The sequence below is a fragment of the Physeter macrocephalus genome, chromosome 15, assembly GCF_002837175.3.
Source record: "Physeter macrocephalus isolate SW-GA chromosome 15, ASM283717v5, whole genome shotgun sequence".
Lineage (NCBI taxonomy): Eukaryota > Metazoa > Chordata > Mammalia > Artiodactyla > Physeteridae > Physeter > Physeter macrocephalus.
In genome coordinates this window covers 74,826,697-74,847,478 of record NC_041228.1, presented here as the reverse complement: position 1 = coordinate 74,847,478, position 20,782 = coordinate 74,826,697, and the positions used below count along the sequence as shown (strand labels likewise).

Below are 20,782 nucleotides of genomic sequence, written 5' to 3'. Positions count from 1 at the left end.
ACCATTCAATCTCAGAACTAACTAGGATGTAAAGACCCTCCCCAATTCTTAGAAGAAACTGTTAAGAATTTATAAGAATGATTAAGAGTGAGAGGCAGCAGGCCTAGCGTTTAAGAATCCAGCCTCTGGGCGTCCCTGGTGGCGCAGTGGTTGGGAATCCGCCTGCCGATGCAGGGGGCACGGGTTCCAGCTCCGGTCCAGGGAGATCCCACGTGCCGCGGAGCAACTAAGCCCGTGCGCCACAACTACTGAGCCTGCGCTCTAGAGCCCGTGTGCCACGACTGCTGAAGCCCGCGTGCCTAGAGCCCGAGCTCCGCAACGAAGAGTAGACCTCGCTCGCCGCAACTGGAGAAAGCCCGCGCGCAGCAACGAAGACCCAACGCAGTCAAAAATAAATTAAAAAAAAAAAAAAAAAAGAATCCAGGCTCTGATTGCTGAACAGAGTTGGGTTTGAATTCCAGCTCTGACCTTACGGGCACGTTACTCAACTCTGCTGAGCTTGAGTCGCCTCACCTGTGAAATGAAGGCAACGTCAGGACGTGCACTGTACATTTTCTGAAATTAAAGATGAGGTAAGGTAACGTATTAAGGTTTGTCACTGTCACCTCTTGGAAATCCTGTCTATAATGACAATAGTACAGATGAATTTACTATATTTGACTGCTCTTCCTGCCTCGTCTCCACCCCACTGCGGAAAACTCTAGGCTCGAATTCCACAGAGGGCTAGCTGTGGCTCCCACAGGAAGACTATGCTTGCATATTTAATTACAGCCCTGGGACAACAGAGTCATTGGATTATAAAAGTGAGAGATTAATTTGATATGTTTTATAGGCTTTACCTTGATCTACTTTGTTAAAACGAGTTTTTAGGATTTTTAAATGCTTTACATTTGCTCCTTATTCTCAAATTGTAAAATAACACCAAAATCCAAAAGGAAAACTTGATTTCAAAGAAAAGTTAAGATAAGATTGCACACAAACGGTTTCCATCATTGGGGGGGTGGACAGGGAGGCTTCCAAACCTCCTGTGTTTTCTAATCTATGTGGAAGCCGGATATCCATTTTTAAATAAAACTCTGGTTAACATTTTCATTTTTTCGGAGTCTTAAGGGTGTACCAAATTTGATATTTCTGACTAGAAATAGTGGGCGTGATTTCATCTTGCAGCATTTATTGGACTCAACGGGCATATCATCAAGACTTTCTCATTTCCAAAGAATATATGCATATATTTTAAAGGTAGACTTCTCAACCCCAAAGAGATCTTTAGCAGCAGTGGCATCTGAAAACAACAAATGTACTTTACTCAAGAGGCAGAAAACAGGAAGGATGATTAGAAACATGAAGCAAAACGGGTATCATGGGAAAGAAGTCAGGGATTATGAGAGCAGAAGCTACTGTGATTGTTACGAGGCTGCCCAGTTCACCCCCTGTAAATTAATTTTCGGGAAGCAGGTATTTGTTGAAGATCTTCCATTCTCTCAACACTTACACAGAAGAACGGACAAGCCCCGCCCCCGCCGGATGAACAGACCCCCCCAGCACCTCTGAAGGGGAGTCCAGTGCGCGGCGCGGCGCGGCACGTACCTGCTGCACGGTGGGGGAGTGTAAGGCGGGCTGGACCTGCATGGGGAGCTGGGTCCCAAGGGGCTGCTGCATGGTGAGATGCTGGTGAAGAGGTGGGCTGATCTGGAGGGGAGGAGCGGGGGACACGGCCATGTTTGCTATAGAGACAGTCACTGGCATTTGGTTACTGGCCTTGGGGGCTATGCTCCTGGGGAGACTGGGGTGCATGGTGGTTAGGTGAGGGTTCATTCCTGGTTGTTGGTGATAGTGAGAACTTAGGTACAGAGCTGAGTGGGCCTGGCTGGGCCCGGGGAACACTGACGGCGGCTTTGAATTGATCAGCTGCGGAGGCTGAGAAGTCTTCACGTCAACAGGTTCGCTGTAGCTCTGTGGAGGAACAAACAAGAGCAGAGTTAGGAGACGGACCCACGGGTGTTGCTTTTTCTTCGGAAGATGCTCTGTGAGGTTCACTCGTGAACGTTCACGTGAGTCCACACCTGTTACTACTCTTGACTCTCAAAAACCCCTCCTTCCTCGTTTGCCACGTGACTTTATGCAAGTCTGAGCTCATTTCACCTCTTTTATAAAATCTAAAACAACGTATGATGACATTTTTTTTTCTTTGCTTAAATGCTAAGCTCTAATTTGGTGACTTTTCTCATCATCCAAAGAGAGATTAAAAAGATGAGGGGTGGGGTGGATGCCATCAGTGCCCTGATAGGAATTACCAGCCAGTGTGGCTCACTTGGAAAGGAAGTCACTTCTGGAGGTCTTCTGTTGACTGTATGTTTAGTTTTTTATTTTTCCTTTTTATATTCTCAAAGAGCCTTGGCATAGATATTTGCACAAAGAAACAAAAGTTGGTTGATGGAACTGGATAAGGAAGAAAAGAGTTCAAAAATCCCTTTCTGAAGTCATTATAAAACCACATGAATATATCTTCCAAGTAACCATAGAACACATTTTGATTTTTTAAAGAGTTGGTGATGAATTATCCTCAGTAATGAACTGGATAAAAATAATCTCTCTTAGAAATTTTAGACTCCATCATAAATTAATATAATTTTGCCCTAACTTGTTTCACACCTTCACACGGTCATTTCCTAATAATCTTTTAATTGACTTAAACACTAGACATTTCAGTGGAAGCTGAAAAGCGTCAAGAATGAAGCCCAAAGCATTTCTTCTTGGGCATGAACCTGCCTACTTTTGGTGAGAGGAAGAGGCTGATAAACAAATGGTGAAAGGCGAAACCAGCTGGAGAAAGAAAATGCTGAAATGTCCTTCTGGAGAAAAAAGTCACTTGGTCAAAACAAGGTCTTGAGGATGCATCTGTGCCCTTGTTCTGTGACCCTGATGTCATGCTTCTTCCGCTGATAAGTCAGCATGAGCTTCTTGTTACCCAGAACTGTAGGGCCTTCCTGGGCTCCCTTTGCTGGGTCTCCGCACAGCACCGTGGACAGACGGGCACGTTCACGAGTCTGGCTCATCACGCGCAGCGACATGAGACTCCGCGTGGGAACTTCATCGCACCAGGCAGCCAGCAACGCAACTCATTTCCTCCCAACAGTGTAGGAAAACCGAGTGAGAGCCACTGTAAGAACGGTGCTGCGTGTGTGCTGAGCGGACGAGGCCAGGCTGGGGTGAGCACTGGTGGCCTCACATACTCTCCCTGTAGGAAGGACACAACTGCCATCTCTAAAAACATGTCAGCCATGGAGATGTGGGGTCCTGTGAGACTCTGATTTTACTCCAGGCAGAGTAGATAGTAAGGTGAACCCTAAAGAATTCAAGCGCCTCCAAGGAATCCTCTCATTATAATATTTTTCTCTGTGTTAGTAGTGAAGCAGATTTTCTGAAATAGGAATAGACATTCAGACTCCCTGCTTTCCGCATTAACATGAAAAAGGTCAAAAACTGTTCACAAAAATCTTCAAGGGGAGGCTTTAGACCAAAGAAGCTTTATGAAATGTAGTACCTAAAAGGTGCTTTCAATTAAAAAAAAAAAACAAACTTAAGTCATTTTCTTTTTTTGGTTCCATTAAAAAATTCTTCTTGTTGATGTGCAGAGCACTGAACAATTCGAGGAAAAGGTCAGATGGGTTATAACTCAGGCTGTGCAAACAGCGACCAGCTTTACATCGGAATAACAGGTACTGCGGTGATACGCCTCAGAAGTCATTCCATATATGCCAAGAAGATTACGCGCTTATTGTGTGTCCGTGCGTTTAAGTCACGAGGCAAAGTGTTGTCATCGTGTTTGCATTCCCTCCTCTTTGACCTAGCACAGAAGGGCTAATTTCACATTTAGTTACATACTGCATCAACTCCATACAGGAAAGGAACAATTCCACAATGACCAGAGAGCTACAAAAATTAATACATGTTAGTGTGTCTTCTTTTTGGCCTTATAGTTGCTTTAATTTAAACAGAAGAAAAATCACTCACAATTCCCATACTATCAAAACTATAAAATCTATGTAGTTGTAAAATGTTTTCACTTTGTATTTCTGTAGCCAATAATCACATCATTATCTAGTGATATGGTACACACAGAGCAGCAGATAGGTAGCCTGAGCTTGTATGTACACTTGTGTGTATGTGAACACAACATGACAGGTTCAGATATGATCATACGATCGTCCCAGGAATTCCAACAAGGTAATTAAAAATATATTTAAATTAAACAAACCTAAAGGGATATACTTATGCTACACTTAGAAATCACGGATTGTAGTGGGCACAGATGCTTAGCAAGCAGTTGGGCTGTCTTCACGGGCCAGAAGCCAGTCCTGGCAAGCAGCTCTAGAGACAATAACCACTTTGCCCCCCACCGACACGGTTTCCAAGTTGTATTAGAGGGGGTTTGTGGAAACATAAATGTCCTTAAAAAACCAGTTTCCATGACAAAGTATGTGTGGGAAGAGCACTGGGCCACATCAGGTTAAGAGGGCGCCTATCCTGCAGGACTTGTCAGAGTCTTGAGTGTGTTAATGTACACTGTGAATCTCCAAGAGACCATCACAGAAGTCTTTCCTCAGTGGGCCATTTCACTGAAATAGTCTTCGATGGAAAACACTGGTTCAGAAGAAGAATTAATAAATTACACATGCATATTTAAAATGACAAATAGAACATACATTTCAATTTAAATAGTCATATTTCTTGCCTCAAATAAACTAACCTGTATTGCCCCCAAAAGCATATATAAATTACATCCATCCAGGTGTAAAACCAAAATTATCCTTTGTTTCATGTTTACTGGAATACCATCTGCATAGAGAATTTCCTATTCTAGGCCAAGGACAGTGACACCACTTCCTGAAGGAATTAGGGAGTCGGTAACTTCTCAGCTATAGCCTGGAAGAGCTAAGGCGTAGATAGATACCTTAAGGCAAATTCAAAATAAACCATGAACCAAATTCTCCTGAATTCCACTTTCTAAATAATAACATGCGGTCTGACGTACAGTTAGATGATAGATAGATGTAGAGATAGAGATATAGACAGATAGATACACGAACAGACAGCAACCTACTTGAGGTACTTTACTGCCAACCTTGAGAAGACTCTTTCCTCATGGTAACTAAACACAAAACATTTTGTCTCTCCAGCCATTAGTTTGTCATCTGTCTTCTCAATTCTAAAGCATGTCGAGATCAGTACTGTTAAACCTATTTTGAAATAGTAGTAGTTTTTAATCACTAGAAGGAATATAATGAAGTCAAATTAAACAGATTTCCAAAACCAAGGATTTAGACAACACTTGAAACCATTTTTAACACAGAGAGAGAAAGAATTTTGGGGAAGTTACATGTTTTCTCTATATTTTCGAAGTCGTTGAATATGACAAGATAAATAATAACACATCTAGCTACGTGCCTAAACATGGCAGGCACTCCACTGGGGGTTCTCTTCCTGTATTCTCTCTTCACCATGATGTTCTGCACCAACAGGAAAGGTTTTTGTTTTTGTTTTTCTGGCTGTGTGGCTTGCAGGATCTTAGTTCCCCCACCAGGGATTGAACCTGGACCCCGGCAGTGAGAGCACTGAATCCTAACCACTGGACCACCAGGGAATTCCCAGGAAAGGACTTTTTAAAGGTCGGGACTGGAATCTTCTGTGTCCCATGCATCTGACACAGTGCCAAGTATAGAGAAGACAAACATGTTTGCTGAGTGACTGAATGACTGTTCTTGAACAATACCACAAGCAGTCACTGTTGCCCTAGCTGATATTCCTGGCAAGACATTCTGTTCCTCTTCCTAAGGGGTAAGGAAAGATCTGAAATCTTTGAAAACCCACAGAATATCAGACTGATCTTCATTCTCTGCTCCCATCATGAACCACACCCTTCCAGAAGAAATGAGAAATTATAACCCTTAGCTTTGCCCTTTGGTTAGGTACCATGTGCTTTGTTCCCCACTGGATCTTGGGTGGATGGCAGGAAGCAGGGAAGCTTACCGCGTTTCATCCATATTTTGAGAATCTGTATCTTTATGTAGAGATTCATTCATTTAGAAAGGGAAAAAAACCTGCTTCTAGCTTTACTTCTGATGAATTCTTAATCAGACTAATACAACAGACCACCTATTAATTACAGAGATATTTTATTGTTTTGGAAGATAGGCAGAACAAGTTCATTTTCCATAGCAAAGTGTCATGAATTCACAGCAAAGCGTCATGATTAAATGGAAATATGAAGAAATCATAAGCTTAATATACTCTCACCATCATTTTCTTCCAATTAAACTATGAAAGCAAGGCTACTATTTTGCAAATAATTACATTGTATATGAAGATCTCTGTACCTTCCATTCAGAGACTAGAATTACTTTCTCATACAGTCTAAATCATTTAAATTTGTTTCCAATCTCAAACGCATTAACCACTTTTATTTAGTGGTGTGCGCTTTGTGTCGGTCACCTGCCAAATAGGACCCTATCAGTGTACACGCAACTGAAAATCCACCCTCGAATGTGACATTTTCATGGGATGAATGTGTATTTGCTATTGGTTTATAAGCTCTATTTCCTGTTTTCTTCTGGGCCCCTGATTCTAAAGGATGTTTTCTATAAGCAAAATGGAATGTGTGTGTGGGGGGGGCGCGATGAAGACCTTTTGGATCTTTTCAGTAGTCTTTCACAAAGGATACGACTCTATAAACATTAAGGTACTTCTTATTAATCAAGTTGTTGATTGTCCAAGATAGTTTCAATCCCATTTACTCTGTATAATGAAGATAATACTGCATAGTCTATAAATGCTCCCTTTCTGGGATGATTAAGTGCTATAAAAATGAAAGATCGAGAAAGCAATTGTTATTTAAAACAGCAAAGTATAAACACAAGACATAGAGCTCAGTGGAAATAACAATATAGGAGGCGCTGAACCAAATCAGATTAATAGTTCATCTAATTTGATTCTTGTTTCCAGTGCTGACCAATACTTGATGCATTGGAAATTAAACAAAATGTATGCACCTACTCAACTGTGCATTGTTAATTTTGGGAGGAAAATTCTTCTTGGTACTTGCAGGTGATTAGCTTACACCCTGAAGCATGAGATTTTATTATCTTTAAATCACGATCTGGGCTTACAGAGCTGCAAATTTTATGTTAACAGTCATAAAATGATCCATCCTATTTTCATATTCAGACTAAGTATTTGTCTCAATAGCTCTCTACGGCGTGAATTCTATAAGTAAATTTCATCCTGTAAAAAGAAATCATTTCTTTTGTTTCGAATTTACTATCCTTTAATTGAACTGAGAACTGTGTTTCTTTACTATCGGTCGTGGCAACAGAGAACTTACTTAATTTAGTTCAACACTGTCCTATACTGTACATTATAAAAAGCTTCCATCATCCTCTGTAAGTTTCGGCACCCCAGCTCAAGGTAGAGACAAAATCTCATATTTGATGTGTGACCTTAAAGTCATGAATCTGATTACTTATACTGAACATACCAGAACATATTCATCCAAACATTGTCTCTTTCCAGGCTGGCACTTCTGAGCAGCTGTAGGCTAATTTCAATAATGCTGCTTTTACTTGGAATATTTGGGAACTTCCGTACAGGATTGTCTTCAGCGCCTGTGGGACATCGCTTTACATATCCTCAGACAACTCTTTGTCTTTTGGCGGTGAATCTGATTTTTGGAAACAGCTAATAGTCACTTGAAGCCAACTCTGTTGGATGTATATGGGTGATGTTTGGGGAAAAGAATGAGGTGTGAAAACACTGTGACAATGTTGATTTGCTAAGGTGGCTCATAAACTTTTGCGGAGTGCAGTTCTAAAAGAGGAGCTGCCAAAAGTCTTCTGAACTCTGGGGCAATAATAAAGTAAGTTTGTAGCCGCCCAAGGTGAGTCCTTTGAATGCAACACTCATTTTGGGAATATAAATTCTGGTCTATGCGGTAAGATAAAGCTAGTTCCAGTTGCTTTAAAGTTATACATTGCTTTCAACATAATTTAGGCTCACATCTAGGAATTCCTGAGTCTATGGAAAAACTGTATTTCCTTAAGCTTTACTTAACAGTCCAACCCAAAATGACCTGAAATAGCATGTAAAACCACTCCAGCCCAGAAACCGTAGGCTCCACAATGGCATATGTTCTTGACCCTCAGACTATTCGTAGGCTCCCTCAGCTAAAGGCTCATAAAGACATTTCAATTAAGGAACCCGTGTAGGTGATTTTTAAAAATGTCTAGATCATTTTTTATCTTTATAAAAGATTATATGTATGAAGCAAATTTTTCTTATTTTAACGTCACTTTAAAATTTTCTTTATATCAAAGCAGCCTTGCAGACATTGAAAATGTGATCCAGCTATATCGCGAATCATATACAAAACTTTCCTAGTTCTTTGCGCACCTACCAGTAGCGTTAAAAATAAAATTGACAGTAATAATAATTGCTGGTATTAAGTGCTTTCCTGTGCTCAAGATCCTGAATCATGCAGTTTATATAGAGTTTCCTATTTTAATCGAAACCTAATGATGTAGGTCCTATTATCTTCTCTGTTTAGCACATTAGAAAACTGAGACTTTAAATAGCTGAATAACGTGCATAAAAGCAAGCAGTTAGGAAGTGAGAAACCTGGAATTTGAACCCAGATGGAGCTGCCCCGAGTGCCCGGCGACGTTTCTGCCCCCTGAGGACTCGTTTCGTGTGACACTGGTGGTGCGTTAGAGGTTTCTAATGCTTCCCTTGGTGCCTGTGGAAGCACAGGTGCTGAAGACGCCTTCAAGATCTTCTCCAAACCTTATTTATAAACCTTTGCTTCCTGCTTTTAAATTTCTCAGTGGAAAGAAATTGTTCGCCTACATAATCCAAGAGTTTGGTAATGCTCCCTGTTCAGATTAAATTCCTCTAGGGTAACATGGTGTCTCCGTTCTTGTTCTGGATTCAGAGAAAACGGAGCACAGGGAACCACTGCCCGTGCCTGACACCCATCAGGGGTGAGCATGCCCACACCTGTGTTTTTCAGGCTTAGCGATGTCACGTCCACTCTTCTCTGCTACTATCTCCTGCCCTCCCTTTTCAGTTGCTTTATGACTCTTTCCTCTGCAAGCTCTCCAACTTCCCTCTTTAAATCATGGAGTCTAAAACTGAATAGGCTAGTTTTTCCAGGTCTTAACCTGGGCTGTGTCTGCAGCCGCCAGCGCTCCCTTTCCTGTGTCCTTCACTGCGCGTGTGATTCCACGGCAGAGGCGCCGTGCTGGGCGGCTCTGTCACCGAGCAGATCTAACCCTGGGTGGGTCTGTCACTGGCTCCACGTGACTGGGTAAAGCAAGGCACAGACCAGGGCTTCCTAAACATTCCACAGGCCCCAGCGTCCTCTGAGGCGCTCGGGCCGGCCTCTGGTGGTGAGCGGCGGGTGGAAGAGAGGGGGCAGCCTTCTACCCGCATCCCCGGCCTCACTTAAACGAGAACACCTTTACTCTTGGCTGTCTAACATGTAAGAGCTGGCACAGAATCTTACTGACGATAATAAGAGGCCGTAGTTCTAAAGATATAAAAATTGACAGTCACCCAGGGTAGAGAAAAGCCTACAGGCTTTGGAACCGGGGAGCGAGGAGTCCGAGCTCTCCCTCTGCACCGCCAGCCTCCCCTCCGTCCCCTAGACTCTCCACGTCACGCAGTCTCTCTGCCTAGAGACTGTCTAGAAAATGGGGCTAAATCTCACTTTGTAGGGCTGTTGGGATGATGAGTAGAAATACATGTAAAATGCCGAGCACAGCGTGGTACACCTAGAAGCTACTCGATGGCGAGGTGCCATTCGTGTCTGTGTTGTTACTGAAAAAAAATCCGGTGTCCGGCTGGGAGTGTGTCTGTACTGTCATTTTCAAGTGCGGAGGTGAGAATATTCTACTACGACTGAGCTTTTTAATTTTGGGTTAACTTCAGTTTTATTCGGGTCTGGAGTCATGTTAATTAACACGCCGGGTTAGATGGTATATAATTCATTTAAGCTAAAATGTAATGGAAAGGAGAGTAGCATTGTTAATCCTATGACTCAGTCTCTTGGGTGGAGCCAATATTCACCTGGCTGCTTCTATTTTTTGTTTATGTTCTGTAAGAAACAGCTAATTTTAAAGCAGTGAGAAGCAGTTAATTTTAGAGTATAGTTTCAAACCGCTCAAGTATCACGAAACACTCTGATCTGTTGTGCTCATCTCTGGGCTCTCCGCACCAAGCCCTGTACCTGACGTGGAAACGGTGTTGTGCAGCTCTGGCTGGGATACACACCAGGGCCTGGAGTGGAAGCAGTGAGAAGTCGCCGGCTTGACGTGGTTACGCATTAGCGAGGGCAAGAGCTGTTGGCCCAGGGATACAAGGCCTTACTGGATGAAACACACTGCATAGAAAATTGGTACCAAAATACGTAGCCCTGGAGGAGTAAATCAAAATTGCCAGCGAGAACTTAGGGAAACCGACACCGAGCTTTGGCTAATACAGTATTTCACTGACAAAAGTGACCTTAGGAAACCATCAACAAAACAAAAAGACAAACTGTGGAATGGGAGAAAATATTTGCAAATGATGAAACCAACAAGGGGTTAATCTCCAAAATACACAAACAGCTCATACAATGCAATATCAAAAAACCAAACAATCCAGTCAAAAAATGCGCAGAAGACCTAAGTAGACATTTCTCCAAAGAAGACATACCAGATGGCCAAGAGGCACATGAAAAGCTGCTCAACATGGCTAATTATTAGAGAAATGCAAATCAAAACTACAATGAGGTATCACCTCACATGGGTCAGAATGGCCATCATCAAAAAGTCTACAAACAACAAATGCTAGAGAGGGTGTGAAGAAAAGGGAACCTTCCTACACTGTTGGTGGGAATGTAAATCGGTGCAGCCACCATGGTAAACAATAGGGAAGTTCCTTAAAAAACTAAAAATAGAGCTACCATACAATCCAGCAATCCCACTCCGGGGCATATAACCGGAAAAGATGAAAACTCTAACTAGAAAAGATACATGCACCCCAATGTTCATAGCAGCACTGTTTACAAAAGCCAAGACATGGAAACAACCCAAATGCCCATCAACAGATGACGGGTTTAAGAAGATATGGTATATATATATATATATGTATATATATATATATATGTATACAATGGAATATTTGGAATATTACTCAGCCATAAAAGAATGAAATACTGCCATTTGCAGCAACATGGATGGACCTAGAGATTGTCATACTAAGTGGAATCAGTTAGAGAAAGACAAATACTATATGATATCACTTGTAAGTGGAATCTAAAAATAATAAAATGAATCTAATATATACAAAACAGAAACAGACTCACAGACATAAAAAACAAACTTTGGGGAAAGGGGAAAGAAACCGGGGGCCGGAGGGATAAATTAGGAGTATGGGATAACAGATATAAACTACTACACATAAAAGAGATAAGCAACAAGGATTTGCTATGTAGAACCGGGAACTACATTTACTATCTTGTAATAACCTATAACAGAAAATAATCTGACAAATATATACAACTGAGTCACTTTGCTATACACCTGAAACTAACACAACACTGTAAATAAACTACTTTAAGGGAGCTTAGAAGAGAGAAGGTCGATGCTCCATCCTGACTTCTGGGGCAGGGGGTTAGGGAGGCGGGTCGAGCGCCCTGTCAGGACCTGGGGACAGCACGGCCCAGCACGAGGACTGAGGGAGTGGGAGGTCAACACAGGGCTTGGGCACTTGTTGCCTATGTGATACTCTTCCTCGTCAGTGAAATGTTGACAATCAAGCCTCCTTTGAGGGGTAAGGTATGGGGAGTGAGGGAAGCCATTCACATAAAGTTATCTTTTAAAATATAAATCCGATCACGCCACCCCCCTACCGGAGCCCATTCAATGTGGCGTCCCTTGGTACAGAAAATGAACCCAGCTCCTTTCACCGTCCTGCAAGGCCTTCGTGACGTGGCTGCTGCCCATCTTCCCAGCTTCATCCCAAACCACACTCCCCTGTTCGCTCAGCTCTAGCCACACTGACCACTTCTCCGTCCAAGGAGGTATTTTTGTCCGCCGAGCCTGCATCTGCTGCACTGCCTGGTCGGCTCTGTCCCAGGCTCCCTGTGTCCTGCAAGCTCCTGTCTTCCCTTGCTCTCAGCTCCAGGGTCATTATCTTCAAAGAGGAGTCAGCAGACCACCCTATCAGATGCCTGCCTTAATCTCCCAGGAGGCTTCGGTTCACAAAGATCTTGGCCATTCATTAACTTATGTTTTCACTAGTGGTCTGCCCGGACTGAAGAGAAAGTTCTTTAAGTGCAGAGGACGCACCTGCCAGCTCTCCACTGTGTCCACAGAGCCTGGCACAGACCACATGCCCAGGGAAATCTACCAAATGGACACCTGAATGAGTGAACGGAGAAGATGGAGCTCGGCTGTCACAGTGTGGTTACCTGGATTTGTGACTATTATTATCATGTAGCATTTTATGACTGCACCTTTAGATCTTTCAGAATAGGGAAATAATTTATAACATACTAAAAAAAGTATAACAGAAAAATATATGTGTAAATATGAATGGCTGCTATTTTCCTTGTGATAACTTTCAATGGAAAAGCAATGGATTTTTATATATGTTTCTGTGTGCAATCAGCGGATAGGCTGGTAAATTTTCTGCACATGTCTGCAAGGTTATACTGCAAATATCCCATTCACATACAACATCAGAAGGCCATTTTTCTAACCTGGAGAGGGTGTTTATAACTAGTCTTCATTTTGTATACATACAATAGATAGTTGTACATAAATAGACATTCAGCAGCTCCAGCAAAATTCCGGCTGCCAAAGAGAAGAAAGCTATAAAGAAAGTGCTTGGTTTTTTAAAATGTAGAAATGGCAATTCGCAGCATTTATACAAATTGCCGTATACTGAGGGTTGCAACTCTTGAGAATGAATAGTAAGAAAAGTTGCAGCTAAGAGCAAATCTGAGGACACTTGTTTTGAAAGTAAAGCTTAGTCAGTATTATAGCATTCTGGCAATCTGCATAACATTAACCAGAGTGCTTTGTATTGGGATTGACACTTCATGTATTGATTTTCTCATAGGTAAAATGTTCTGACTAAAACTTCTATTTAACATGCTCAAGAAGAAACTTATCTTGGATGAAATAAGAAGAATTCATATGCCCCCTTACATCTTGGGCATATTAATCTGAATAATACCAAGTAACTATACAATCCAATTGTTGGATGGATCTAATATTTTGCACCTTGTTTTTTTGCTATAATTTTACATACATGCTGTGAATTCTATAAATATACAGAAATGTGTGACGGTATCAGCAGAAAATATAAACAGCTTCAAGAGGAGTTAGAAAAATTAGAAAGTGTGAGATCCATAGTGAGATAGTACAGATGAGCTAGGAATTTTAAGGTTAGAGAATAAATATTAAGTTTTCCCACAATGTCATACCTTAGAAGTGGAATACAAAGTTGCATCAGACCAACAGTGTACCGAAATTTCTTATGCATTTGTATTTTGTGCTCCTTTTTCTTCTCTGTATCATATATTCAGTATATGTTTTCCCCAAGAAAAACTAACTTATATAATTACTTTAGAGTTGTTGGAAGGGGAATGGATATTTGTGGATAAAACAGAAAGTATTTTTCATGGGTGAATGGAATGAAGTCCAGAGCCCCACCCGCACTGAGCCGGGTACCAGCCACATCTGGACTTAAGATGCCACAGTGTCCAGTCCTCACAGCTTCAGCCCTGTCTCTGAGGTTACCTGCCTGAGAAATCTATAAAAGGAAATATAGGTTTAATAATCCAACACCAAACAGAGTTAACTCTTGAGTCTTTATACCAGCAAAGGCTCGTATTTGAGATATTCTAAAGCATAAACTATTTTAGTGCTGTTTTCATTTTCAAATGAAATGATGCATTTTTTTCATTTGTTTGTTTGTTTTGGTAGGCTTACATTCTGATGATGTTGTAATGGGGCTGGGATTAAAGACAGTTGGTATCTCCTCAGCAAAGACCAATGGGATGGGGTCTGGGTGGAGGGCAACTTAAGCATGGAACATGGTGAAACAGAAAGCTGGTTAGGGATTAAGAATGCACTGTGACTAACCCACAAAATCAGGAATCCACAGGTGGGCAACAGTACACAAAAGGATGGATGGAGGACCATCCACCAGGTGGATGGATGGAACGACACCAGAGGATGTTGTTCTGGTCCTCTAGGTATGAACAAATATTTTCATAACATATAGCTCTGTTTAGGATTTACTTTTTCTTTTTCAGCAAAGGAGACTGGGCAGGAATGCTAAAGCAATCTTTTATGCTTTCACATGACCATCAGAGTCTGCAATGAGACAGCCACGATCCATCCCAATACCACATGGTTGCATGTTACCTTGGATACCAGGCTGGCTCTGTATGCTGCTAGTTGCTTCAGGTACTCCTTCTTTGCAGCCTCTGTTTTCTTTTTATAGACCTGTAACAACAGAGAGTCTGAAATTAGAAAGCGCATCTGCTTTTGTTTCCAGAGAAGTACAGTGCAGAATGATAATTGTGTGTGTTCACACACACACACACACACACACGTAATACAATAATATACATCTCCCCAAAGATCGTGTTTTCTTACTGAAACAAGTTTTTAAGAAGTATGGCAAGAGATTAGATAAGAAAAAGATTAACTATAGTAAAATTTTCCATTTTCCATAAAGCATATGTACAGATTTATCTGGGGTACTCTGACAGTGGAGGTAGTTGGCTTAGAAAGACACTATTGATGAAGGTTCCCAGGGAAAGAAACTACATGTGAATAAAGAAGTCATTCATATTTACATAATGGGCAGATAATTCTACAGTGCATTCAAATCCCGATATATATTCTCCTTGCTAAATAGAAAAACAAGGACAGAATTAAAAGATGATCAATTATGTTCAATATGTTAATCAAAGAAACAGTTATGGAGTTTGCAGGTTCATCACTACTTTAAAATTTTGTGTCTTGAAGTTCTATTTTCAAAGACTCAGGAGTTGGCAATGGCAGCCAAAGTCACAACTGGGAGTGGGCTGGGGACCCCTAGCGGCCGAGGAACGCGCGTGTGCCGTGCAGCCTGCTGCGGTCATGCCCTTTCCAACAAAAACACTGCACGGCACGAGTGTGTGGAAGCCTCAGTGTGAAAAGGTAAAAACGTTCAGAACTGAATTTCAGTTTACAGAAGCTTTTCATTTTTCATAGGGGATCATTTTGCAAATACAAGTAAAATCATCCTAAAGTGAGCAAAAGTACCAAAAAACGACTTGCTGGCAGGCTAAAGGTCACACTGCTAAGTTAAACAGAAAAAAAGTCATTAGAGTCAAAAATGAAAGATTAGCAAAGTGAATACACACGGTTGTCTGCCACTATTAAGCTCATTCTTTCAAGGCTTTAGAGTCTGTTTTTGTCAATCTTTCGAAATCACCCCTAAAGAATAAAATATTTTTCACCATTGGAGGTATTTTCATCTATATGACTATTTTAAATTTCCCACATCTTGAATTTTACAGCAGGGAATGAGGCTTGGCTAGTATTTTGTAATGCTGAGCTCAAAACCAGACACAGCTCAGTGTGAAAAGCGGCTTTGGAATTAGCCAAAATAGTTAAATATAAATTATGTCTAAAGACCAAGTATCTGCCAAAGTCGGCGGCAGAGGTCAATTTATGGTTTCTGATGTGGAAGGTGGTTTGCTGAGCCCAGTCCCCAGCTGTGAAATTCAAGGTGTGAGAAATATTACTTACTCATGAATATTTTAATTAAAGCAGAACATTTTATTTAAGGTAAACAAATGAGTAACCTTGTCAGCAGAATTATAAAGGACCCTATGAAATGAAAGTGCTAATTTAAGGAGCTCTTCAGCCTAGTCTTTTATATTTGGCATTTTGGTATATTAAAGGCAATTATAATAAGGCGATTAAGAATTTGTGCAACAGTATCATACAATCACTGTGTCATCTTTACAATGTATGGAACTAAAGAAACTTAAAAGAAATTTTTTAGTAAAGAGCCAAATTAATCCTTTGGTTCAATTACAAGAGAACTCTTAATTTACTGAGCTAATTATTGGAAATGAAATTCAAATCCTTTTCTAGACATTCAAACACGAAAACAAATAAACACTCGATTACAGCAAATGTCTTTGAACAGTATGATTCATGTATATTATATGTTTTGGTCAGCCACAATCAGAAACACAGAGCCCTCCTGCTTTGTGCTGATTTCTTTCTTTCTCCAAAGACAGACTTCTGTTTGTAGCTCTCCCTCCAATCTCTTCTCCAAGACATAATTTATAATTAATGACCTTACACTGAAAATGTTTACATTTACTTTTAATACCTTAAAACTGTTTGGAGAGGGTTTTTCTCCCACACAGACAGAAATCTTATTCAGGACTTTGAAGCAAATATTTAGCAAAATAATCTTTGATGGTAGTACGCTTTTGTATACTAGAAGCATTTCTATCATGTTTTTTATTCATATGCTACTCTAAGTGACCCCCTAGGCAGCTAACTAGGGTTCATTTAGCTATTCACATATTACACGCTTGGGTCCATAGCGTCGCCCAAAGCATCATTTCTAAGTAGCACAGGTAAGATGGTGTTGCCAGATGGCCAGATTGTACCATCTATCCTCTTTCTTGCATTTGGTTCTACTGAAAAAGCAGCAGTGTTACTATGGTGGGGCTCCCAGTGGTTAACAACCCACAAGGTGTTAACTTCCCTGAAATTTGTTGATTAACAAGCATGGGAGAAAGGCGGCAACTCGATGTGTTTTAGGCTGAATGTGTGCCCCCTGGTTTCACTGGGAGATTGATGTTGTTATGGGATACCTGACCAGCATTCAGAGTGCCCTGTCTCCTCCAAATGGCTCTGATGATTGGCTATGTTGAGATCATCTTACAAGCGCCTAAATACCCCTTTAGAAAAGGGCAAACTCATCACGCCACACTACCCGGATTGATGGGTCCGCTCTTTCCTGAATAGATGCAGGCGCTCAGAGGGAGGATTCAAAGGGTGGTAATTTCAGGAGGTACATTTCTGTAATTGTGTTTAAGGGGGGGGGGACCCTAGATCAGAATTAAAATCTGAAGTGTTTTCCCCGATAGTAATTTTGAACCTCCACCTTTGAGAACCAGCTAATGGCTCAAATATTATTCAGCCTGTATGTCTCTATGATGCTACCTTCTAAAATTGCACAAGGATGCTTTCTGAATTCTATATTTGATGGAAATGTCTGAAGAAAGACCTCAAATGTATGCGTGGATGATAAAAAACATGTAAGGATTCCACATACTTAAATTCCTACTTCAGAACCGATATTTAAAGATCATCAGTAAAAAGTTTCTCAAAAACGTTTCAAAGTTCTATTTATGGATGGAGAAAGTCTTCTGCTTGCTGAAACCAAAGACGAAGCTGACTGCGTCTGGCAGTGAACAGCCACTGCAATGGTCAAACCTTCTAATCTAGGAGGGCAGGTCTGATTTACATTGAAGTCAAGTTTGGGAAAGACATGGTCTCTCTCTCTCAGGGAAAGACAAATATTTTAAAGAAATGTGATTCACAGTAAATATTAGTACTCAGTTGAACTACAAAATGGCTTCCAAATGGTCTACAGCTGTTTGAAATAAAGTGCAAAGTTGGCCAGATGAGGATTTAAAAATCATAATACATCATTCATCATTTTCCCCAGCTCATCCAAACACTTTTGAGTTCATCCTGTCCTAACTTAGTTATTTGCTGTGGTTTGTTATTCTAAGAAAGCTACCATATCCTATCTAAGGATCGCATCTCAGTGGTTAAACTAAAACATATATAATGGCTAAACTAAAACATACATCAAATAGCAATTCTAGAGAATCCAAATTCTGTTCATGTAATCTAGTGATTCTGTGAATCACTTTTTAAATGCGCTACGTTCCAGCATGTGTAATATATATGCCTTATAGGCTAATCATCTCTAATTAAAATCAGCAGTTCAGTATCAGTGACTATGATGCATACAAACAGAAAAAATTCTAATACAACCTGTCATTTTGCTTTTCCACTTTCTGCTCCCTCCCCAAACAATGCATCTAACTTACACAAAAAAGTAAAATCTTATCAACACCATTTAGTTCCTTCTCCCCTCTTTTCGGCTCTGGACCTTACTTAATCTCTAGTTGTAGTTTATTTCAACTCTTTACAGTAATAATAAGAAAAAACATAATTCTTCCAATTCTGGATTTTACTCAAACACTATAAAAACTAAAAGGCGCTTTTCCTTTTCGTTAACTTCAAATGCAGTTTTTTCCCCCGGTATAAATTCATATTTATAGAAAGTGCTTAGAAATAGTTATATAAGAAATAATAATTTAATCACAATTCCCTGTCATACACGGTACTTGAGAAATTAATGTCTGCAGCGTCTTTGAAGGCTGTTATTATTTAGGATGGTTAGAGCAAGTGCCTCTGTGTTTTATACAGAACTTAGTCCTTAAATGCAGTTAAATTTCCATTTGTGTAACTTGCTCAGCATTTTCTTAAGCATTCCAGAACGCAGAGAAATTTATAAAGCAGTATTCAGAGCATTGAAAATATTACACAATGTGTCAAAAATCTTGCTATCGATTCTTTTTGGGATCCATCAAATGCATACAAATAGTCTACACAAAAATGCTGTAACCTGTTTTTGGAATGGTAGGGATCTGAAAGAAGCCAGCTCCTCATCTGAAAAAATGGTTGCAAAATATATCTGTAGATTCATTAAATGAGGATGACTGGGCCGAGTATAATGTCGTTCGATTACGCTTAACAATATATTGAGTATCTATTATGTGCCTTCATGGTGTGAGGAACTGAAGCTACAGAACCAAAAAAAGGCATTAAAAATATGCCTCTGTTGTGTGCATTTTTTGTGTCAGGCACACAAGAAATGCAGACAACCCCCCCCGCCACATATACAGATTATACATATATATATAATCAAACTGACCTGGTATCTAAGATCCATCTTTGCATCTTTGTTCATGCAATGGCCCCTCCTGGCTGTATGAGATCTCCCCTTGAGGCCTCTCTTAGACCCCCAACTGCAGGGCCTGTCATCTTTTTGTCTACAGCAGAAGCCCCAGCAGGCAGGGCAGAGCTTGGTACATAGTAGGTGCTCAGAAAATACCTGTGATCCAGTGTATAATCCCTAGTCTCAGGTTTCTCCTTCCATGAGTCAGCAGGGGGCATGGGGGTTCATGGTAAAACACCGAATTGCATCTTCTGAATTAGAGTGGGCATCAATAGAAGATTTGATATACAGACAGACAACCTGCCCACCCCAAACATGTTTACCAATAATACATAAAGCACAGCAGACTTGAGTATTATATTCAAATTCTCGCCCTGCTGACGTCATGGAACCTTTCAAGTGGAATGTCTGCTCCCTCTGTGTATAAGCGTGGAATATTTCTACGTGTATTTATACCCGTGAAGGCATGCCATAATCCCATTTATGTACCAATAATTATATGTATTTACACTTACCTGTGTTTTAGAGGTGAAATATGCTCAACATTGCATGTAATATTTCTAACTGCTGCTTTAAGTTTTTACAAATATAAACTTTTCTTACATTCTACAGTGTTTAAATGAACAATTATTTTATATATCCTTTACTCCTAGTTTAAAAAAATTGGGGAAAACGCATAGTGTTTATAAGGAACTGGCCAAGATCAACCCATGTGTGAATGTCACAGTGCAATAGCATTTTAGTTAACCTGAAGTGCTGTTGACATAAAATCCACATTTTATCATAAGATACGGGGCGGGGGAAAAAACCCCGGCAGCATATCTGTAGTGGGTGTTAGAGCACCAGTGAGGAGTAAATGAGTTGATTCCGTGGGCTCAGAGGATTTGTCAGCTGCCTCGTAAGTGTAATTCTGGCTCTTCATATCCCTGCTGCTTCTAATTTAGCAGGACAGGCTCATAATTGAAGCAAATTAACTATTTACACTTGCCACTTCTACCAGGGGAAGAGGACACAGCAGCAGGAAAGAATGAGCAGGAAATTACATTCTTCCCACTTGTGTCAGATCTGCCCTTATATAAACACATTAACAGTAATTTCATAAGGCGTCAAACATAGGAATAAATACTGAGGGATAAAATAATGAGGTGTTGCTATTGAGCTGAACTGCTATGGCTAATATCCTTGGATATGAATTATGCATCCTGAAAGAAGGCATATGTTACAATAGTCAAACAGTTTCCCTGCAAGTGATATCTGCTCATTAGGCTCTGGATCTCGAGGTAAACCCACTCTCCGCTCCCACGGCAGGGCTAGCATTTACAAAAACAGGCGCTCTGGGCACCGTGGGCTGTGGTTTCTCCCGAACACACCAAACTCTGAACAGGCCTTCCACTCCATTTTTAGCCTAACAGCATGTTTATTTAGCTCTTTGGCTGAAGCTCTAAAGCCATTTAATGTAATGTAAACAAGAACATTTTGTTTGTAATTTGCTAAATGTATTACAGCCCAACTGTGCCTCCAATTAGGAACTTAAGGTTCACTTAGTAATTTACATCTGGTTCTGATTTAAGGTGACTTTCCTTTCCCACTTAAGAGCTGACTTTCCATGGCTAAAAAGGACCCAAGAACACTTTACAGCTCTTTGGACCGATCTCTTCTGCTTCAAAGCTGGACGGACTCT

The 20,782-nt window shown here is 40.7% G+C and overlaps 1 protein-coding gene across 6 annotated transcripts in view; it reads right to left on the bottom strand.

Moving 5' to 3' along the window:
* Positions 1 to 20,782, bottom strand: part of TOX (thymocyte selection associated high mobility group box) — a 302,864-nt gene that overhangs the window by 6,652 nt on the left and 275,430 nt on the right. For 5 of the 6 annotated variants that reach the window (XM_028500656.2, XM_028500655.2, XM_028500657.2 and 2 more), the window contains 3 exons: positions 14,472 to 14,552; positions 1,588 to 1,953; positions 514 to 555 (listed from right to left, as the gene is read on the bottom strand). In XM_028500656.2, coding sequence (XP_028356457.1) covers positions 514 to 555; positions 1,588 to 1,953; positions 14,472 to 14,552 — 489 coding nt within the window. The remainder of the gene's footprint in view (positions 1 to 513; positions 556 to 1,587; positions 1,954 to 14,471; positions 14,553 to 20,782) is intronic. The other variant, XM_024127037.2, reaches the window with a different exon arrangement.